The sequence below is a fragment of the Tribolium castaneum genome, chromosome 3 (genome assembly GCF_031307605.1).
Source record: "Tribolium castaneum strain GA2 chromosome 3, icTriCast1.1, whole genome shotgun sequence".
Classification (NCBI taxonomy): domain Eukaryota; kingdom Metazoa; phylum Arthropoda; class Insecta; order Coleoptera; family Tenebrionidae; genus Tribolium; species Tribolium castaneum.
In genome coordinates, this window is record NC_087396.1 from 7,474,354 (window position 1) to 7,498,552 (window position 24,199).

The 24,199-nt window shown below is 29.3% G+C and overlaps 1 protein-coding gene across 1 annotated transcript; it reads left to right on the forward strand.

Moving 5' to 3' along the window:
• Nucleotides 1-8,488: 8,488 nt before the first annotated feature.
• On the forward strand, nt 8,489-13,072 carry LOC100142194 (uncharacterized). The gene is made up of 2 exons (XM_064355904.1): nt 8,489-10,583; nt 10,636-13,072. The coding sequence occupies exon 1, from the start codon at nt 8,489-8,491 to the stop codon at nt 10,511-10,513; it is 2,025 nt and encodes a 674-aa protein (XP_064211974.1). The 3' UTR covers nt 10,514-10,583; nt 10,636-13,072.
• Nucleotides 13,073-24,199: the final 11,127 nt, after the last annotated feature.

Genomic DNA, 24,199 nt, shown 5'->3' on the forward strand with positions numbered 1-24,199 from the left:
ATCGACTCTGAAGACTTCAGTGACTTATATGTCACCCCCTTTTTTTTTAATAAAGTATTGGACCTAATAAATTAAGTGTATTTTAAATCACAAGACATTTTCTGTTAAAGCACTTCTTTTTTAAATATTAATTATTTTCAATCTTATATCTCGCTTATGGTTAGTCCTACATAAAAAATGCAAATAACTATTTTGTAGGAAATATTATCAGCTTGAATTTTAGTAAAAAGATAAAAATTGATAGGAGTAACTGTTTTCGAGATATGAGCAAGAAACCAAAACACTGTTACCTTAATTAAGCGTTTGCATATAAGCAAATTTAGTACTATTAGTATTATTATTATTAATGTTATTGTTATTAATATGACAAATAAAGACAACTCTGAAACCTTTAGTGACTTTTATGTCTTTTCCTTTTTTCTCTACTAAAGTGTTAGACACAGTTAAATTAGTTTAATTTCCGTTTTTCAAACATTTTATTTTAAAGCAAATTTTTGTTAAATATTATTTATATCCAACTCTATAACTCGCTTATGGTTGGTCCTACAAGAAAAATGCAAATAACTATTTTGTAGAATATTTTATCAGCTTTAATTTTGAAAGAAAGACAAAAATTCATAGGAGTAACTGTTTTCGAGATATAAGCAAGAAACCAAAAAACTGTTACCTTAATAAAGCGCTTGCATATAAGCAGATTTAGTACTATTAGTATTATTATTATTAATGTTATTGTTATTAATATGACGACTAAAAACGATTCTGAAGACTTTGGTGACTTTTATGTCTTTTTCTTTTTTCTCTACTAAAGTGTTAGACACAATTAATTTAGTTTAATTTCAGTTTTTCAAACATTTTATTTTAAAGCAAATTTTTGTTAAATATTATTTATATCCAACTCTATAACTCGCTTATGGTTGGTCCTACAAGAAAAATGCAAATAACTATTTTGTAGGAAATTTTATCAGCTTTAATTTTGAAAGAAAGATAAAAATTGATAGGAGTAACTGTTTTCGAGATACAAGCAAAAAACCAATAAGAAAACTGTAACTGTTACTGAACAAAAATGTAATTCAGTTTTCAATGTTTGAGACGAAGACAAAAATGCAGCATTTAAAAACGACTCTGAAGACTTCAGTGACTTTTATGTTACCTCCTTTTTCTTCTAATAAAGTATTGGACCCAATAAATTAAGTGTATTTTAAATCACAAGACATTTTCTGTTAAAACACTTTTTTTTAATTATTAATTATTTTCAAACTTATATCTCGCTTATGGTTAGTTCTACATGAAAAATGCAAATAACTATTTTGTAGGAAATTTTATCACCTTTAATTTTGGTGAAAAAGTAAAAATTGTTAGAAGTAACTGTTTTCGAGATATAAGCAAAAAACAAAAAAACTGTTACCTTAAGTAAGCGCTTGCATATAAGCAAATTTAGTACTACTAGTATTGTTAATATAAATGTTATTGTTATTAATATGACGACTAAAGACAACTCTAAGACTTTAGTGACTTTTATGTCTCCTCCTTTTTCCTCTACTAAAGTGTTAGACACAATTAATTTAGTTTAATTTCAGTTTTTCAAACATTTTATTTTAAAGCAAATTTTTGTTAAATATTAAAAACTATAAAATGGGTTAGATTGCCTAAAAACACAGATCACACATGATCTTTTGCATAGAAATGAAAAAACGCTCATGTAACACACAAAATAAGCTCCATTTTTCCTTATTAAAAGTATTATTATTATTATTACTTATGTTACTATTACTATTATTATTATTATTATTATTATTATTATTATTATTATTAATTTTATTATTATTAAAAACTGATTATAACTTTTGTATAGTAAATGTTTTTATACCAGTTTTAAAATGAGATATTAATTTTAGACAATTTGTTGCCTAAAAACACAGATCACAGATGATTTCTTGCATAGAAATGAGAAAACGCTCATATAACACACAAAATAAGCTTCATTTTTGCTTAGAAAACTAAGCTTACTTTTATTACTATTATTATTTTCATTATTATTATTATTAATATTATTATTATTATTACTATTATTATTATTATTATTATTATTATTATTATTATTATTATTATTATTATTGTTATTATTATTATTATTAAAAACTTATATTAAACAGACAGAAAACGTCGTATTCTGACACAAAAAAACGAATTACGCTATAGACTTGACGAGATCGGCGTATCGCGGACTCTTATAGGACTCTTATAGGGTCAAAAAGTATCAGTTTGGATTAAAACAAATTATTTTTGTTGAGTCTCAGTCTGAATTGTTTATCAGTTCAAACAAAAACGGCTTATTTTAGACGATCTTTTGCTTTGAACAAGAAAACTTACATAGAACAGATTAAAAACGTATTAATCTGGCATAAAAGAGCAATTTATGTATCACTTCGGATAAAGGCAGCTAATCCTATTCGTTTTATTGCTTAAAATAGACAAAATTGTTAATAAATCTAACAAAAACGCTGTATTCTAGCACAAAATACTAATTACATTATAGTTTCGACGAGAATAGCTTATTTGGAATGATTCTATGCTTCCAAACGAGTAAATTTTTATTAAACAGATGCCAAACATCATGTTTTGTCCTATAAAGACATTTTATATTGCAGTTTGTATTAAAACAAAATATTTTTGTTGATTCTTTGTTAGAAGCAGCAAACCTAACATTAAAGAATCTGAAAACTTTGTATTCGGACACAAACCACCGAATTTTGTATCAGTTTAGACAAAAACGGTTGATTTTCGACAATATTTTGCTTTGAACAAGAAAACTTATATCAAACTGACTAAAAACGTCTTATTTTAGCACAAAACAAAAGATTTGCGTTATAGTCTTAACGAGAGCTGTTAATTTCAAACGGTTCTATGCTTTGAAACGAGTAAACTTTCACTGTACAGAGGAAAAACATCTTATTTCGCCTTTTAAAAACGATTCATGCCACAGTTTGGATAAAAACCAATTATTTTCGTTAATTCATTGTTACAAACATGAAACCTTACATCAAAGTAACTGAAAACCCCTTATTCAGGTACAGAAATTCGAATTACGTTTCAGTCTGAACAAAAACTGCTTACTTTAGACGATCCTTTATTGTGAATACAAAAACTTACATTAAAAAGATTAAAAACGTCGTATTCTGGCTGAAAACTGCAAATTATATATTACTCTAGATAAAAGCAATTTATCCTGATTACTCCTTTACTTAGAATAGAGTAAACTTGTATAAAACTTAATAAAAACTTTAAATTTCGTCTCAAAGAAATAATTTACGTTATAGTTTTGACCAGCACTGTTTATTTCAAACGATTTTATGATTCGAAACTAATGAACTTTTATGGGGCAGATGCAAAACCACATATTATAATATAATGCGTTGTTTTAAAGCAAATTATTACCTTTTGCAACAAGAAATTTTACGTCAAAGAAACTGAAAACATCGTATCCATGCACAAATATCGAATTACGTATCAGTTTAGGCAAATACAGCTTATTTTAAACGATTCCTTGCTATAAACAAGAAAAATTTTATCAAACATATTGAAAATGTCTTATTCTCGAAAATAAGAGCAAATTATGTATCAGTTTTAACAAAAGCGGATTACTCTGTTTGATTCTATGCTTAGAGTAGAGTTAACTACTATAAAACGTAATGAAAACTCTATATTCAAGCTCAAAAGAACAAATTACGTTATAGTTTTGACAAAAAAAAATTATTTCGGACGACTACATATTTCGAAGTAAGCAAACTTTAATTGAACAAGTGCAAAAGCTAATACTTTGCTTTAAAATAACGATTTATGTGGTAATATGGTATTTTGCATCTGTCCTATAAAAGTTTACTCGTTTCGCTCCATTGAATCATTCGAAATAAATTATTTTGACACAACAACAACGAAAATAATTTGTTTTTGTTTAAACTGTAACATGTCGTTTTTATAAAACGAACTAAGACGTTTGGCATCTGTTTAGTGAAAGTTTTCTCGTTTGGGGGCATAAAATCGTTTGAAATTAACAGTTCTGGTCAAAACTATAACGTAAATTATTTCTTTGAGACGAAATTTAAAGTTTTCATTAAGTTTTATACAAGTTTGCTCTATTCTAAGCAAAGGTGTAATCAGGATAAACTGCTTTTATCCAAAGTAATACATAATTTGCAGTTTTGAGCCAGAATAAGACGTTTTTAATCTTTTTAATGTAAGTTTTCGTGTTCAAAAGAAAGAATCGTCTAAAATAAGCAATTTGTGTCCAGACTGAAACGTAATTTGATTTTCTGGGCCTGAATAAGAGGTTTTCAGTTTCTTTGATGTAAGGTTTCTTGTTTGTAACAATAAATAAACGAAAATCATTAGTTTTAATCCAAACTGTGACATAAATCGTTTTTTAAAGGCGAAATCAGACGTTTTGCCTCTGTTCAGTGAAAGTATACTGGTTTCAAAGCATAGAATCGTTTGAAATTAACAGTTCTCGTCAAGACTATAACGCAAATCTTTAAAGTGATACAAAGAAATAATTTACGTAATAGTTTTGACCAGAACTGTTAATTTCAAACGATTTTATGCCCCCAAACGAGAAAACTTTCACTAAGCAGATGCCAAACGTCTTAGTTCGTTTTATAAAAGCGACTTATGTTACAGTTTAAACAAAAACAAATTATTTGTGTTGTTGTTGTGTCAAAATAATTTATTTCTAATGATTCAATGGAGCGAAACGGGTAAACTTTTATAGGACAGATGCAAAATACCATTTTACCACATAAATTGTTATTTTAAAGCAAAGTATTAGCTTTTGCACTTGTTCAATTAAAGTTTGCTTACTTCGAAGTATGTAATCGTCCGAAATATTTTTTTTTAGTCAAAACTATAACGTAATTTGTTCTTTTGAGCTTGAATATAGAGTTTTCATTACGTTTTATAGTAGTTTACTCTACTCTAAGCATAGAATCAAACAGAGTAATCCGCTTTTGTTAAAACTGATACATAATTTGCTCTTATTTTCGAGAATAAGACGTTTTCAATATGCTTGATAAAATTTTTCTTGTTTATAGCAAGGAATCGTTTAAAATAAGCTGTATTTGCCTAAACTGATACGTAATTAGATATTTATGTATTGATACGAAGTTTTCAGTTTCTTTGACGTGAAATTTCTTGTTGCAAAAGGTAATACTTTGCTTTAAAACAACGCTTTATATGGTAATATGTGGTTTTGCATCTGCCCCATAAAAGTTCATTAGTTTCGAATCATAATTTCGTTTGAAATAAACAGTGCTGGTCAAAACTATAACGTAAATTATTTCTTTGAGACGAAATTTAAAGTTTTCATTAAGTTTTATACAAGTTTACTCTATTCTAAGTAAAGGAGTAATCAGGATAAATTGCTTTTATCTAGAGTAATATATAATTTGCAGTTTTCAGCCAGAATAAGACGTTTTTAATCTTTTTAATGTAAGTTTTCGTGTTCAAAACAAAGGATCGTCTAAAATAAGCAGTTTTTGTCCAGACTGAAACGTAATTCGAATTTCTGTGCCTAAATAAGGGGTTTTCAGTTTCTTTGATGTAAGGTTTCTTGTTTGTAACAATGAATTAACAAAAATAATTGGTTTTTATCCAAACTGTGGCATGAATCAGCTTTAAGACTATAACGCAAATCTTTTGTTTTGTGCTAAAATAAGACGTTTTTAGTCAGTTTGATATAAGCTTTCTTGTTCAAAGCAAAATATTGTCGCAAATCAACCGTTTTTGTCTAAACTGAAACAAAATTCGGTGGTTTGTGTCCGAATACAAAGTTTTCAGATTCTTTAATGTTAGGTTTGCTGCTTCTAACAAAGAATCAACGAAAATATTTTGTTTTAATACAAACTGCAATATAAAATGTCTTTATAGGACAAAACATGATGTTTGGCATCTGTTTATTAAAAATTTACTCGTTTGGAAGCATAGAATCATTCCAAATAAGCTATTCTCGTCGAAACTATAATGTAATTAGTATTTTGTGCTAGAATACAGCGTTTTTGTTAGATTTATTAACAATTTTGTCTATTTTAAGCAATGAAACGAATAGGATTAGCTGCCTTTATTCAAAGTGATACATAAATTGCTCTTTTATGCCAGATTAATACGTTTTTAGTCTGTTCGATGTAAGTTTTCTTGTTCAAAGCAAAAGATCGTCTAAAGTAAGCCGTTTTTGTTTGAACTGATGAACAATTCAGACTGAGAGTCAACAAAAATAATTTGTTTTAATCCAAACTGATAATTTTTGACCCTATAAGAGTCCTATAAGAGTCCGAGATACGCCGTTCTCGTCAAGTCTATGACGTAATTCGTTTCTTTGTGTCAGAATACGACGTTTTCTGTCTGTTTAATATAAGTTTTTAATAATAATAATAATAATAACAATAATAATAATAATAATAATAACAATAATAATAATAATAATAATAATAATAATAATAATAATAATAATAATAATAATAATAATAATAATAATAATAATAATAATAATAATAATAATAAAAATAATAATAGAAATAAAAGTAAGCTTAGTTTTCTAAGCAAAAATGAAGCTTATTTTGTGTGTTATATGAGCGCTTTCTCATTTCTATGCAAGAAATCATCTGTGATCTGTATTTTTAGGCAAGAAATTGTCTAAAATTAATAACTCATTTTAAAACTGGTATAAAAACATTTACTATACAAAAGTTAATAATAATAATAATAATAATAATAATAATAATAATAATAATAATAATAGTAACAATAATAATAATAATAATAATAGTAATAATAATAATAATAATAATAATAATAATAATGATAATAATACTTATAATAATGAATTTCTTTCTAAATTAAAGCTTAGTTTTTCTAAGCAAAAATGATGCTTATTTTGTGTGTTATATGAGCGTTTTCTCATTTCTATGCAAGAGATCATCTGTGATCTGTGTTTTTAGGCAAGAAATTGAATAAAATTATTAACTCATTTTAAAACTGGTATAAAAACATTTACTATACAAAAGTTAATAATAATAATAATAATAATAATAATAATAATAATAATAATAATAATAATAATAATAATAAAAACAATAATAATAATAATAATAATAATGATAATAATACTTATAATAATAAATTTCTTTCTAAATTAAAGCTTAGTTTTTCTAAGCAAAAATGATGCTTATTTTGTGTTATCTGAGCGTTTTCTCATTTCTATGCAAGAGATCATCTGTGATCTGTGTTTTTAGGCAAGAAATTGTCTAAAATTAATAACTCATTTTAAAACTGGTATAAAAACATTTACTATACAAAAGTTATAGTCGGTCTATAATAATAATAATATTAATAATAATAATAATAATAATAATAATAATAATAATAATAATAATAATAGTAATAATAATAATAAAAATAATAGTAATAATAATAATAATAATAAAAATAAAAATAATAGTAGTAGTAAAAGTAAGCTTAGTTTTCTAAGCCAAAATGAAGCTTATTTTGTGTTATATGAGCGTTTTCTCATTTCTATGCAAAAGATCATGTGTGATCTGTGTTTTAAGTTGTGTCAGAATACGACGTTTTCTGTCTGTTTAATATAAGTTTTTAATAATAATAATAATAATAATAATAATAATAATAATAATAATAATAATAATAATAATAATAATAATAATAATAATAATAATAATAATAATAATAATAATAATAATAATAATAATAATAATAATAATAATAATAATAACAATAATAATAATAATAACAATAATAATAATAATAATAGTAATAGTAACAAAAGTAATAATAATAATAATACTTTTAAAAAGGAAAAATGGAGCTTATTTTGTGTGTAGTTCTCTCATTTTTATGCAAAAGATCATGTGTGATCTGTGTTTTTAGGCAATCTAAGCCATTTTATAGTTTTTAATATTTAACAAAAATTTGCTTTAAAATAAAATGTTTGAAAAACCGAAATTTGTTAAGTGAAGGGGGCGCTGCTGGTGAAATTGGCGGGAAATGATGACGCGTGAGGCGCGTACGGGCAACGCCTAGTTAGTTGGAAGGACACTGTGGCAGTGTCAATGTCGTTGTTGAATCTAATTTGCTAATAAATTAGTTTTTGGGTGAATTCCGAGTTTCATTTACAGAGCAGCGGTAGGATGTTGCTCAAATAATCGTTTCCGATAGAGAGTGGTGAATTGTGGTGATTTTGTGAGGAATTTGTGGGTCGCCAAGGCAAGGGCCAAAAATTGAATTTTTGGGAATCTGTACCGTTTCATTCGTAACAAAATTGTGTTTTACGACTTGAAATCGAACAAATCAATCGGGTGCTAGCCGAATTTATCTGGTTTTTCTGATTTCTGACGAGTTCTAGGAGTTACGCAACCACACGCTGTCAATTTTCATTTGGGTGTGGCTCAAAAGGCGCGAAAAGTTTTCTAATGAGATTTTCGCAATGGGGCGTCACAGGTATCGAGGAAATGTGGACTCGGACGACTCGGACTCAAGTGACGATGAGCCACGGCCGAAAAGGTCCGCGCCTGGGGTCTCCACTACAGTAAATTCACCCCCAGTTTCGGCCGAGTCCGCTAGAATCGCGAGACTTGAGCAACTTGTGGAAAACTTGAATCGACGTTTGCTAAACCGCAATTTTGAGCACACATCAGGACAAGTTGGCATTAAAAGTGGCCTGATTCCTGAATTCGCTCCAGGAAACCCCAATTTTAGTACCACTAAGTGGTTGCATAAAATTGACCAGTTGGCTCTCGTGAACGGTTGGGACGAACGTACAACGATTTATGGCATGATAAGTCGACTCAAGGGGTTGGCCAAGGAGTGGTACGACAATCTCGATCCCTCAGCATACGACCGGAGCTGGGATGAATGGAAACGTTTGTTACAAGCCACCTTCCCCGATCACCACGATTATGCTTCCACACTTCGTAAGCTAGTGAATAGGGTGAAGGAAGACGGTGAAACCTGGGCACAATATTATTTTGGGAAATTAAATCTGTTGCAGGCTTGTGACATAACAGGAACGAATGCAGTCTCCTGTCTTATTGATGGAATCACTGATGTGACTCTCAGAAATGGGGCTAGAGCAGGGCGTTACGTTACACCCGAAAGCTTGTACGCTGAGTATTTGTCGACTCTGAGATCCGAAGGTGACAAGCGGGATACGCTCGCAAAGCAGGCGCCTCGGGAAAGGAGGAGGTTCCTTCCAAGTCGAGTCGAAGCACAAAAACTGTATTCGTCAGTTCGGTGTTACAATTGTCGTAATCGAGGACATGTTGCAACAAAGTGCCCGAAACCAAGAATTGAGTGCAAGAAATGTGGTCGCATTGGACATGTGGATGCTGAGTGCCGACGTGGTAACGTAGTAAAAGAAAACATGTCTAAGCAGGCACTAACGACAAGTGTAGCTGACGCAAGTAATAATAAGAATTATTACATAGACATTAAGGTCAATGGTAAGCCGACGCGAGCTTACATTGACTCAGGAGCTGAACCGGTCCTTGTCAAGCAAAGTGTTGCTAGAGAATTGGGACTGATGTGGCAGCCAAGTTTACATTTGATTCGTGGTTATGGCCAGGGAATCACCAAAGTGCATGGGGAAGTCGAAGTAGAGCTAGAAGTGGATCTTGTCAAGGCAAACGTAAAAGCTTTGATCGTCGAAGACAGTGCACAACGTGTGCCTGTCATAGTGGGACAGACCTTCCTGAATGCGGGTGCTAATACGATTATAGCAAATGAGGAAGCTGTGAGAGTAGTTGACGGAAACAACGAATCGATCCAAGCATTTCTAGGCCAACTTCCGACACGAAAAGTTGCACTTTGGGCGGAAGAGGAAACAGTGATCCCTCCTCAATCCATTGGTTGCATACGAATCAAGGCAAAAGACGATGGGTGGAAAGGAGCTTATTACGTTGAAGGGTGTCAACGTCCGAGACCAGGGTTCGAACACGTTGTTCATCGGTGTGTCACATGTGATGGAGGCCTAGTGACCGTTCGCAATCTATCGCACCAAGATCTGGTCTATCGAAAGGCGCAAATCGTTACGAGAGCTGAGCCTTGCGAGCAGGAAAGGACAGCTACGACGGTGAGTGTGTTTTCTGTGGGGAAGGTTGAGGTAAAGAGTTTTCAACGGTGGGAACTTCTTACACAAGTCAATAAGAATCTAGACCCGGCTCAGTTCGAGCAATTGTTACAACTCGTTAACGAATTTCGAGATTGTTTTGCACGAAATGTAGCGGAAATAGGTGCCACAACTGCGGCAGAAATGAAGCTAACTTTGACTGATGATAAACCTGTAATTTATCGTCCTTATCGGTTATCGCATCACGAAAGAAGAATTGTTCGAGATATAGTAAATGACTTGTTAGGTAGCGGAGTCATACGAGAATCAGACTCGCCATATTCGAGTCCCATACTGTTGGTGCGGAAGGCATTAAGCCAGGCGAGACAAAAATCAAAGCGGTGACAGCTTTTCCCAAACCAACAGACGTACACAAACTTAGGCAATTCTTAGGTTTGTGTGGGTACTTTCGAAAGTACGTGAAAGATTACGCAACAATAGCAAACAGTTTGACGAGTCTCCTAAAGAAAGGCAGTGCATTTGTTTGGGAAGAAGCACAAGAGCGGGCTTTTCAGACTTTAAAAGACATCTTGACGAGCAGACCAGTTCTTGCAATTTACGACGCGGAAGCTGAAACGGAGTTACACACTGACGCTTCTAAAGTTGGAATTGGTGGCATTCTGTTGCAACGACAAGGTGATGGATCTTTGCGTCCAGTTATGTTTTTCAGCCGACAGACGACCAAAGAGGAACAAAGGTACCACTCGTACGAGCTAGAAACGCTAGCGGTGGTCTGTTCTCTCAAACATTATCGAGTATACTTGTTGGGGCTTCAATTCAAGGTGATCACAGACTGTAATGCTTTACGAACAACCCTTACCAAGAGAGATTTGATTCCACGAATTGGGAGATGGTGGTTGTTGACTTCTGAGTTCGACTTTACTGTAGAATACAGACCTGGCAGTAAAATGAGTCACGTTGACGCTTTGAGTAGAAATCCGGTATTAGATCCTTCGGAGCCTTCAGTGGAAGTCTTGCATATTAATGTTAACGATGATGATTGGATTTTAGCTGTTCAAATGAAGGATGCGAGATGCGCATTGTTGAAGGAAATATTGGAAAAATCACCGACGAACGCTGAAGAGCGTGCCATTCACAAAGAGTATAAACTAAAAGATGGTCGAGTATTCAAACAGACTGAGTCAGGATTAAAATGGGTCGTACCAAAAGCGGTAAGACGCCAGATTTTATTAGCACACCACGATGGAATTGGCCATTTATCGAATGAGAAAACTTTGGCATCTGTGTCGAAATCTTATTGGTTTTCTTCAATGCGGAGGTATGTTCATAAATATATTTCTAGCTGCTTGGAGTGTCTCTACAATAAGGAAGCCGGAGGAAAGCAGCCAGGATTTTTGAATCCCATACCTAAGAATGCGCAACCATTTGACACATTGCACATGGATCATTTGGGACCATTTGTAAAGAGCAAATCACATAATTCTTATCTTTTAGCTATTATCGATGCATTTACTAAATTTGTCTTTCTCAGGGCCGTGCCTAATACTAAGGTGGGCCCTGTTTTATCATTTTTAGCTTCTCTTACAGGAATGTTTGGTGTACCTAAACGTATAATAGCCGATCGTGGGGCTTGTTTTTCTAGCAAAAAGTTTAAGACACATTGTACCGATTTAAACGTTAAATTAGTACTAACCGCGACTGCCACACCACGGGCTAATGGCCAGGTGGAGCGATTAAATCGTACGATTTTATCTCAGCTTGCTGCTAGCTCGAGAGAAGAAGAGAAATGGGATGACTTTGTGAGTAGAATTAGTTGGGGTATTAATTCTACGCCGAATTCGACTACGGGCAAAAGTCCATACGAATTGTTGTTGGGGTATACACCTCGACATGCTAATGACTCAATCCTCACCAACGTGGTGACAGAGGGTGTTCATGATGGTGATTTGCCACGGACACGAGCAGACGTTGCTCAGCGTGTCGAAAAGGAACAGCAGAAGCAAAAAGAGCGTTATGACAAGCGACGCTGTGCCCCAAAGAGATTTAATGCAGGTGATCTCGTGTTGGTACGCACCACGCGAGCTTCAAACGAGGGCAAAAGTCGGAAGCTGTTACCTAAATATTCGGGACCGTACCGAATTCAGAAAGTGCTCGACTACGATAGGTATGTCGTGACGGACATGCCGGGGGCGACGCGTTCCCAAAAACGATATGAGGGTGTCCATTCAGTGGACAAATTGAGACATTACGTTGTCGCCACGACGAGTGGAGACGAAACAATGGACGATGTCAGTGACGAATGACTGAGTTCGCTGTGAAGCTGAGTGAAGTTCAACGTGAACTCACGATTTTGGGCCCAAATGTTGTTTTTAAGCGCTTTACGTTGAAACTCATGAGTTAATGATTTGTTGTTGTTGTTATTGTTCTTGTTCTTGTTATTGTTCTTCTACTTATTCTTGAGGTTACTGATCTTGTTGGTGTTGGTGTTCTTATTGTTGTTGTTGTTGGTGTTCTTATTGTTGTTCTTAATTAATTCTCAACGTGAGAAACACGATTATGATTATTTTCAGATTCATTCTCAACGTGAGAAACACGATTATGATTATTTTCAGATTCATTCTCGACGTGAGAAACACGATTATGATTATTTTCAGGTTGTTTATAAATAGTTCTTAAGTGGGACTCGGGCTGTAGATGTATACTACGGCTCGGATACATGGTATTGGTTAATTACTTGTTTTAGAAACACCGATGGTTCCCCGAGGACGTGGAACAAGGAAGCGTGGCCGACTGTTAAGTGAAGGGGGCGCTGCTGGTGAAATTGGCGGGAAATGATGACGCGTGAGGCGCGTACGGGCAACGCCTAGTTAGTTGGAAGGACACTGTGGCAGTGTCAATGTCGTTGTTGAATCTAATTTGCTAATAAATTAGTTTTTGGGTGAATTCCGAGTTTCATTTACAAATTAAACTAAATTAATTGTGTCTAACACTTTAGTAGAGGAAAAAGGAGGAGACATAAAAGTCACTAAAGTCTTAAAGTTGTCTTTAGTCGTCATATTAATAACAATAACATTTATAATAACAATACTAGTAGTACTAAATTTGCTTATATGCAAGCGCTTAATTAAGGTAACAGTTTTTTTGTTTTTTGCCTATATCTCGAAAACAGTTACTCCTATCAATTTTTACTTTTTCACCAAAATTAAAGGTGATAAAATTTCCTACAAAATAGTTATTTGCATTTTTCATGTAGAACTAACCATAAGCGAGATATAAGTTTGAAAATAATTATTAATTAAAAAAAAGTGTTTTAACAGAAAATGTCTTGTGATTTAAAATACACTTAATTCGTTGGGTCCAATACTTTATTAGAAGAAAAAGGAGGTGACATAAAAGTCACTGAAGTCTTCAGAGTCGTTTTTAAATGCTGCATTTTTGACTTCGTCTCAAACATTGAAAACTGAATTACATTTTTGTTCAGTAACAGTTACAGTTTTCTTATTGGTTTTTTGCTTATATCTCGAAAACAGTTACTCCTATCAAATTTTATCTTTCTTTCAAAATTAAAGCTGATAAAATTTCCAACAAAATAGTTATTTACATTTTTCTTGTAGGACCAAGCATAAACGAGTTATAGAGTTGGTTATAAATAATATTTAACAAAAATTTGCTTTAAAATAAAATGCTTGAAAAACCGGAATTAAACTAAATTAATTGTGTCTAACACTTTAGTAGAGGAAAAAGGAGAAGACATAAAAGTCACTAAATGTTTCAGAGTCGGCTTTAGTCGTCATATTAATAACAATAACATTAATAATAATAATACTAATAGTACTAAATTTGCTTATATGCAAACGCTTAATTAACGTAACATTTTTTTGGTTTCTTGCTTATATCTCGAAAACAGTTACTCCTATCAATTTTTATCTTTTTTCAAAATTAAAGCTAATAAAATTTCCTACAAAATACTTATTTGCATTTTTTTGTAGGACCAACCATAAGCGAGTTATAGAGTTGGATATAAATAATATTAACAAAAATTTGCTTTAAATAAAATGTTTGAAAAACCGAAATTAAACTAAATTAATTGAGTCTAACACATTAGTAGAGAAAAAAGAAAAAGACATAAAAGTCACCAAAGTCTTCAGAATCGTTTTTAGTCGTCATATTAATAACAATAACGTTAATAATAATAGTACTAATAGTACTAAATCTGCTTATATGCAAGCGCTTTATTAAAGTAACAGTTTTTTGGTTTCTTGCTTATATCTCGAAAACAGTTACTCCTATCAATTTTTATCTTTTTTTCAAAATTAAAGCTGATAAAATTTCCTACAAAATAGTTATTTGCATTTTTCTTGTAGGACCAACCATAAGCGAGTTATAGAGTTGGATATAAATAATATTTAACAAAAATTTGCTTTAAAATAAAATGTTTGAAAAACTGAAATTAAACTAATTTAATTGTGTCTAACACTTTAGTAGAGGAAAAAGAAGAAGACATAAAAGTCACTAAAGGTTTCAAAGTTGTCTTTAATCGTCATATTAATAACAATAACATTAATAATAATAATACTAATAGTACTAAATTTGCTTATATGCAAACGCTTAATTAAGGTAACAGTGTTTTGGTTTCTTGCTCATATCTCGAAAACAGTTACTCCTATCAATTTTTATCTTTTTACTAAAATTCAAGCTGATAAAATTTCCTACAAAATAGTTATTTGCATTTTTTGTGTAGGACTAACCATAAGCGAGATATAAGATTGAAAATAATTAATATTTAAAAAAGAAGTGCTTTAACAGAAAATGTCTTGTGATTTAAAATACACTTAATTTATTAGGTCCAATACTTTATTAAAAAAAAAGGGGGTGACATATAAGTCACTGAAGTCTTCAGAGTCGATTTTAAATGCTGCATTTTCGTCTTCGTCTCAAACATTGAAAACTGAATTACATTTTTGTTCTGAAACGGTAACAGTTTTTACTTTGGTTTTTTGCTTATATCTCGAAAACAGTTACTCCTATCAATTTTTATCTTTCTTTCAAAATTAAAGCTGATAACATTTCCTACAAAATAGTTATTTGCATTTTTCTTGTAGGACCAACCATAAGCGAGTTATAAAGTTGGATATAAATAATATTTAACAAAAACTTGCTTAAAAATAAAATGTTTGAAATACTGAAATTAAACTAAATTAATTGTGTCTAACACTTTAGTAGAGAAAAAAGAAAAAGACATAAAAGTCACCAAAGTCTTCAGAATCGTTTTTAGTCGTCATATTAATAACAATAACATTAATAATAATAATACTAATAGTACTAAATCTGCTTATATGCAAGCGCTTTATTAAGGTAACAGTTTTTTGGTTTCTTGCTTATATCTCGAAAACAGTTACTCCTATGAATTTTTGTCTTTCTTTTAAAATTAAAGCTGATAAAATGTTCTACAAAATAGTTATTTGCATTTTTTTTGTAGGACCAACCATAAGCGAGTTATAGAGTTGGATATAAATAATATTTAACAAAAATTTGCTTTAAAATAAAATGTTTGAAAAACTGAAATTAAACTAATTTAACTGTGTCTAACACTTTAGTAGAGAAAAAAGGAAAAGACATAAAAGTCACTAAAGGTTTCAGAGTTGTCTTTAGTTGTCATATTAATAACAATAACATTAATAATAATAATACTAATAGTAATAAATTTGCTTATATGCAAACGCTTAATTAAGGTAACAGTGTTTTGGTTTCTTGCTTATATCTCGAAAACAGTTACTCCTATCAATTTTTATCTTTTTACTAAAATTCAAGCTGATAAAATTTCCTACAAAATAGTTAATTGCATTTTTAATGTAGGACTAACCATAAGCGAGATATAAGTTTGAAAATAATTAAAATTTAAAAAAAAGTGCTTCAACAGAAAATGTCTTGTGATTTAAAATACACTTAATTTATTGGGTCCAATACTTTATTAGAAGAAAAAAGAGGTGACAGAAAGGTCACTGAAGTCTTTAGAGTCGTTTGTAAATGCTGCATTTTCGTCTTCGTCTCAAACATTGAAAACTGAATTACATTTTTGTTCAGTAACTGTTACAGTTTTCTTATTGGTTTTTTGCTTATATCTCGAAAACAGTTACTTCTATCAATTTTTATCTTTCTTTTAAAATTAAAGCTGATAAAGCTTCCTACAAAATAGTTGTTTGCATTTTTCTTGTAGGACCAACCATAAGCGAGTTATAGAGTTGGATATAAATAATATTTAACAAAAATTTGCTTTAAATAAAATGTTTGCAAAACCGAAATTAAACTAAATTAATTGAGTCTAACACTTTAGTAGAGAAAAAAGAAAAAGTCATAAAAGTCACCAGTCTTCAGAATCGTTTTTAGTCGTCATATTAATAACAATAACGTTAATAATAATAATACTAATAGTACTAAATCTGCTTATATGCAAGCGCTTTATTAAGGTAACAGTTTTTTGGCTTCTTGCTTATATCTCGAAAACAGTTACTCTTATGAATTTTTGTCTTTTTTTCAAAATTAAAGCTGATAAAATTTTCTACAAAATAGTTATTTGCATTTTTTTTGTAGGACCAACCATAAGCGAGTTATAGAGTTGGATATAAATAATTTTTAACAAAAATTTGCTTTAAAATAAAATGTTTGAAAAACTGAAATTAAACTAATTTAATTGTGTCTAACACTTTAGTAGAGGAAAAAGGAAAAGACATAAAAGTCACTAAAGGTTTCAGAGTTGTCTTTAGTTGTCATATTAATAACAATAACATTAATAATAATAATACTAATAGTACTAAATTTGCTTATATGCAAACGCTTAATTAAGGTAACAGTGTTTTGGTTTCTTGCTTATATCTCGAAAACAGTTACTCCTATCAATTTTTATCTTTTTACTAAAATTTAAGCTGATAAAATTTCCTATAAAATAGTTATTTGCATTTTTCATGTAGGACTAACCATAAGCGAGATATATGATTGAAAATAATTAATATTTAAAAAAAAAGTGCTTTAACAGAAAATGTCTTGTGATTTAAAATACACTTAATTTATTGGGTCCAATACTTTATTAGAAGAAAAAGGAAGTGACATAAAAGTCACTGAAGTCTTCAGAGTCGTTTTTAAATGCTGCAGTTTCGTCTTCGTCTCAAACATTGAAAACTGAATTACATTTTTGTTCAGTAACAGTCACAGTTTTCTTATTGGTTTTTTGCTTATATCTCGAAAACAGTTACTCCTATCAATTTTTATCTTTCTGTCAAAATTAAAGCTGATAAAATTTCCTACAAAATAAATATTTGCATTTTTCTTGTAGGACCAACCATAAACGAGTTATAGAGTTGGATATAAATAATATTTAACAAAAATTTGCTTTAAAATAAAATGTTTGAAAAACTGAAATTAAACTAATTTAATTGTGTCTAACACTTTAGTAGAGGAAAAAGAAGAAGACATAAAAGTCACTAAAGGTTTCAAAGTTGTCTTTAATCGTCATATTAATAACAATAACATTAATAATAATAATACTAATAGTACTAAATTTGCTTATATGCAAACGCTTAATTAAGGTAACAGTGTTTTGGTTTCTTGCTCATATCTCGAAAACAGTTACTCCTATCAATTTTTATCTTTTTTTCAAAATTAAAGCTGATAACATTTCCTACAAAATAGTTATTTACATTTTTCTTGTAGGACCAACCATAAGCGAGTTATAAAGTTGGATATAAATAATATTTAACAAAAACTTGCTTAAAAATAAAATGTTTGAAATACTGAAATTAAACTAAATTAATTGTGTCTAACACTTTAGTAGAGAAAAAAGAAAAAGACATAAAAGTCACCAAAGTCTTCAGAATCGTTTTTAGTCGTCATATTAATAACAATAACATTAATAATAATAATACTAATAGTACTAAATCTGCTTATATGCAAGCGCTTTATTAAGGTAACAGTTTTTTGGTTTCTTGCTTATATCTCGAAAACAGTTACTCCTATGAATTTTTGTCTTTCTTTTAAAATTAAAGCTGATAAAATGTTCTACAAAATAGTTATTTGCATTTTTTTTGTAGGACCAACCATAAGCGAGTTATAGAGTTGGATATAAATAATATTTAACAAAAATTTGCTTTAAAATAAAATGTTTGAAAAACTGAAATTAAACTAATTTAACTGTGTCTAACACTTTAGTAGAGAAAAAAGGAAAAGACATAAAAGTCACTAAAGGTTTCAGAGTTGTCTTTAGTTGTCATATTAATAACAATAACATTAATAATAATAATACTAATAGTAATAAATTTGCTTATATGCAAACGCTTAATTAAGGTAACAGTGTTTTGGTTTCTTGCTTATATCTCGAAAACAGTTACTCCTATCAATTTTTATCTTTTTACTAAAATTCAAGCTGATAAAATTTCCTACAAAATAGTTAATTGCATTTTTAATGTAGGACTAACCATAAGCGAGATATAAGTTTGAAAATAATTAAAATTTAAAAAAAAGTGCTTCAACAGAAAATGTCTTGTGATTTAAAATACACTTAATTTATTGGGTCCAATACTTTATTAGAAGAAAAAAGAGGTGACAGAAAGGTCACTGAAGTCTTTAGAGTCGTTTGTAAATGCTGCATTTTCGTCTTCGTCTCAAACATTGAAAACTGAATTACATTTTTGTTCAGTAACTGTTACAGTTTTCTTATTGGTTTTTTGCTTATATCTCGAAAACAGTTACTTCTATCAATTTTTATCTTTCTTTTAAAATTAAAGCTGATAAAGCTTCCTACAAAATAGTTGTTTGCATTTTTCTTGTAGGACCAACCATAAGCGAGTTATAGAGTTGGATATAAATAATATTTAACAAAAATTTGCTTTAAATAAAATGTTTGCAAAACCGAAATTAAACTAAATTAATTGAGTCTAACACTTTAGTAGAGAAAAAAGAAAAAGTCATAAAAGTCACCAGTCTTCAGAATCGTTTTTAGTCGTCATATTAATAACAATAACGTTAATAATAATAATACTAATAGTACTAAATCTGCTTATATGCAAGCGCTTTATTAAGGTAACAGTTTTTTGGCTTCTTGCTTATATCTCGAAAACAGTTACTCTTATGAATTTTTGTCTTTTTTTCAAAATTAAAGCTGATAAAATTTTCTACAAAATAGTTATTTGCATTTTTTTTGTAGGACCAACCATAAGCGAGTTATAGAGTTGGATATAAATAATTTTTAACAAAAATTTGCTTTAAAATAAAATGTTTGAAAAACTGAAATTAAACTAATTTAATTGTGTCTAACACTTTAGTAGAGGAAAAAGGAAAAGACATAAAAGTCACTAAAGGTTTCAGAGTTGTCTTTAGTTGTCATATTAATAACAATAACATTAATAATAATAATACTAATAGTACTAAATTTGCTTATATGCAAACGCTTAATTAAGGTAACAGTGTTTTGGTTTCTTGCTTATATCTCGAAAACAGTTACTCCTATCAATTTTTATCTTTTTACTAAAATTTAAGCTGATAAAATTTCCTATAAAATAGTTATTTGCATTTTTCATGTAGGACTAACCATAAGCGAGATATATGATTGAAAATAATTAATATTTAAAAAAAAAGTGCTTTAACAGAAAATGTCTTGTGATTTAAAATACACTTAATTTATTGGGTCCAATACTTTATTAGAAGAAAAAGGAAGTGACATAAAAGTCACTGAAGTCTTCAGAGTCGTTTTTAAATGCTGCAGTTTCGTCTTCGTCTCAAACATTGAAAACTGAATTACATTTTTGTTCAGTAACAGTCACAGTTTTCTTATTGGTTTTTTGCTTATATCTCGAAAACAGTTACTCCTATCAATTTTTATCTTTCTGTCAAAATTAAAGCTGATAAAATTTCCTACAAAATAAATATTTGCATTTTTCTTGTAGGACCAACCATAAACGAGTTATAGAGTTGGATATAAATAATATTTAACAAAAATTTGCTTTAAAATAAAATGTTTGAAAAACTGAAATTAAACTAATTTAATTGTGTCTAACACTTTAGTAGAGGAAAAAGAAGAAGACATAAAAGTCACTAAAGGTTTCAAAGTTGTCTTTAATCGTCATATTAATAACAATAACATTAATAATAATAATACTAATAGTACTAAATTTGCTTATATGCAAACGCTTAATTAAGGTAACAGTGTTTTGGTTTCTTGCTCATATCTCGAAAACAGTTACTCCTATCAATTTTTATCTTTTTTTCAAAATTAAAGCTGATAACATTTCCTACAAAATAGTTATTTACATTTTTCTTGTGGGACCAACCATAAGCGAGTTATAAAGTTGGATATAAATAATATTTAACAAAAACTTGATTAAAAATAAAATGTTTGAAATACTGAAATTAAACTAAATTAATTGTGTCTAACACTTTAGTAGAGAAAAAAGAAAAAGACATAAAAGTCACCAAAGTCTTCAGAATCGTTTTTAGTCGTCATATTAATAACAATAACATTAATAATAATAATACTAATAGTACTAAATCTGCTTATATGCAAGCGCTTTATTAAGGTAACAGTTTTTTGGTTTCTTGCTTATATCTCGAAAACAGTTACTCCTATGAATTTTTGTCTTTCTTTCAAAATTAAAGCTGATAAAATATTCTACAAAATAGTTATTTGCATTTTTCTTGTAGGACCAACCATAAGCGAGTTATAGAGTTGGATATAAATACTTTTTAACAAAAATTTGCTTTAAAATAAAATGTTTGAAAAACTGAAATTAAACTAATTTAATTGTGTCTAACACTTTAGTAGAGGAAAAAGGAAAAGACATAAAAGTCACTAAAGGTTTCAGAGTTGTCTTTAGTTGTCATATTATTAACAATAACATTAATAATAATAATACTAATAGTACTAAATTTGCTTATATGCAAACGCTTAATTAAGGTAACAGTGTTTTGGTTTCTTGCTTATATCTCGAAAACAGTTACTCCTATCAATTTTCATCTTTTTACTAAAATTCAAGCTGATAAAATTTCCTATAAAATAGTTATTTGCATTTTTCATGTAGGACTAACCATAAGCGAGATATATGATTGAAAATAATTAATATTTAAAAAAAAAGTGCTTTAACAGAAAATGTCTTGTGATTTAAAATACACTTAATTTATTTGGTCCAATACTTTATTAGAAGAAAAAGGAAGTGACATAAAAGTCACTGAAGTCTTCAAAGTCGTTTTTAAATGCTGCAGTTTCGTCTTCGTCTCAAACATTGAAAACTGAATTACATTTTTGTTCAGTAACAGTCACAGTTTTCTTATTGGTTTTTTGCTTATATCTCGAAAACCGTTACTCCTATCAATTTTTATCTTTCTGTCAAAATTAAAGCTGATAAAATTTCCTACAAAATAAATATTTGCATTTTTCTTGTAGGACCAACCATAAACGAGTTATAGAGTTGGATATAAATAATATTTAACAAAAATTTGCTTTAAAATAAAATGTTTGAAAAACTGAAATTAAACTAATTTAATTGTGTCTAACACTTTAGTAGAGGAAAAAGAAGAAGACATAAAAGTCACTAAAGGTTTCAAAGTTGTCTTTAATCGTCATATTAATAACAATAACATTAATAATAATAATACTAATAGTACTAAATTTGCTTATATGCAAACGCTTAATTAAGGTAACAGTGTTTTGGTTTCTTGCTCATATCTCGAAAACAGTTGCTCCTATCAATTTTTATCTTTCTTTCAAAATTAAAGCTGATAACATTTCCTACAAAATAGTTATTTACATTTTTCTTGTGGGACCAACCATAAGCGAGTTATAAAGTTGGATATAAATAATATTTAACAAAAACTTGATTAAAAATAAAATGTTTGAAATACTGAAATTAAACTAAATTAATTGTGTCTAACACTTTAGTAGAGAAAAAAGAAAAAGACATAAAAGTCACCAAAGTCTTCAGAATCGTTTTTAGTCGTCATATTAATAACAATAACATTAGTAATAGTAATACTAATAGTACTAAATCTGCTTATATGCAAGCGCTTTATTAAGGTAACAGTTTTTTGGTTTCTTGCTTATATTTCGAAAACAATTACTCCTATGAATTTTTGTCTTTTTTTCAAAATTAAAGCTGATAAAATTTCCTACAAAATAGTTATTTGCATTTTTCTTGTAGGACCAACCATAAGCGAGTTATAGAGTTGGATATAAATACTTTTTAACAAAAATTTGCTTTAAAATAAAATGTTTGAAAAACTGAAATTAAACTAATTTAATTGTGTCTAACACTTTAGTAGAGGAAAAAGGAAAAGACATAAAAGTCACTAAAGCTTTCAGAGTTGTCTTTAGTTGTCATATTAATAACAATAACATTAATAATAATAATACTAATAGTACTAAATTTGCTTATATGCAAACGCTTAATTAAGGTAACAGTGTTTTGGTTTCTTGCTTATATCTCGAAAACAGTTACTCCTATCAATTTTTATCTTTTTACTAAAATTTAAGCTGATAAAATTTCCTATAAAATAATTATTTGCATTTTTCATGTAGGACTAACCATAAGCGAGATATATGATTGAAAATAATTAATATTTAAAAAAAAGTGCTTTAACAGAAAATGTCTTGTGATTTAAAATACACTTAATTTATTGGGTCCAATACTTTATTAGAAGAAAAAGGAAGTGACATAAAAGTCACTGAAGTCTTCAGAGTCGTTTTTAAATGCTGCAGTTTCGTCTTCGTCTCAAACATTGAAAACTGAATTACATTTTTGTTCAGTAACAGTCACAGTTTTCTTATTGGTTTTTTGCTTATATCTCGAAAACAGTTACTCCTATCAATTTTTATCTTTCTGTCAAAATTAAAGCTGATAAAATTTCCTACAAAATAAATATTTGCATTTTTCTTGTAGGACCAACCATAAGCGAGTTATAGAGTTGGATATAAATAATATTTAACAAAAATTTGCTTTAAAATAAAATGTTTGAAAAACTGAAATTAAACTAATTTAATTGTGTCTAACACTTTAGTAGAGAAAAAAGAAGAAGACATAAAAGTCACTAAAGGTTTCAAAGTTGTCTTTAATCGTCATATTAATAACAATAACATTAATAATAATAATACTAATAGTACTAAATTTGCTTATATGCAAACGCTTAATTAAGGTAACAGTGTTTTGGTTTCTTGCTCATATCTCGAAAACAGTTACTCCTATCAATTTTTATCTTTCTGTCAAAATTAAAGCTGATAAAATTTCCTACAAAATAAATATTTGCATTTTTCTTGTAGGACCAACCATAAACGAGTTATAGAGTTGGATATAAATAATATTTAACAAAAATTTGCTTTAAAATAAAATGGTTGAAAAACTGAAATTAAACTAATTTAATTGTGTCTAACACTTTAGTAGAGGAAAAAGAAGAAGACATAAAAGTCACTAAAGGTTTCAAAGTTGTCTTTAATCGTCATATTAATAACAATAACATTAATAATAATAATACTAATAGTACTAAATTTGCTTATATGCAAACGCTTAATTAAGGTAACAGTGTTTTGGTTTCTTGCTCATATCTCGAAAACAGTTACTCCTATCAATTTTTATCTTTCTTTCAAAATTAAAGCTGATAACATTTCCTACAAAATAGTTATTTACATTTTTCTTGTGGGACCAACCATAAGCGAGTTATAAAGTTGGATATAAATAATATTTAACAAAAACTTGATTAAAAATAAAATGTTTGAAATACTGAAATTAAACTAAATTAATTGTGTCTAACACTTTAGTAGAGAAAAAAGAAAAAGACATAAAAGTCACCAAAGTCTTCAGAATCGTTTTTAGTCGTCATATTAATAACAATAACATTAGTAATAGTAATACTAATAGTACTAAATCTGCTTATATGCAAGCGCTTTATTAAGGTAACAGTTTTTTGGTTTCTTGCTTATATTTCGAAAACAATTACTCCTATGAATTTTTGTCTTTTTTTCAAAATTAAAGCTGATAAAATTTCCTACAAAATAGTTATTTGCATTTTTCTTGTAGGACCAACCATAAGCGAGTT

Excerpts from the sequence above, each read along its gene's own strand:
- LOC100142194 (XM_064355904.1), top strand. The coding sequence starts at position 8,489 with ATGGGGCGTCACAGGTATCGAGGAAATGTGGACTCGGACGACTCGGAC.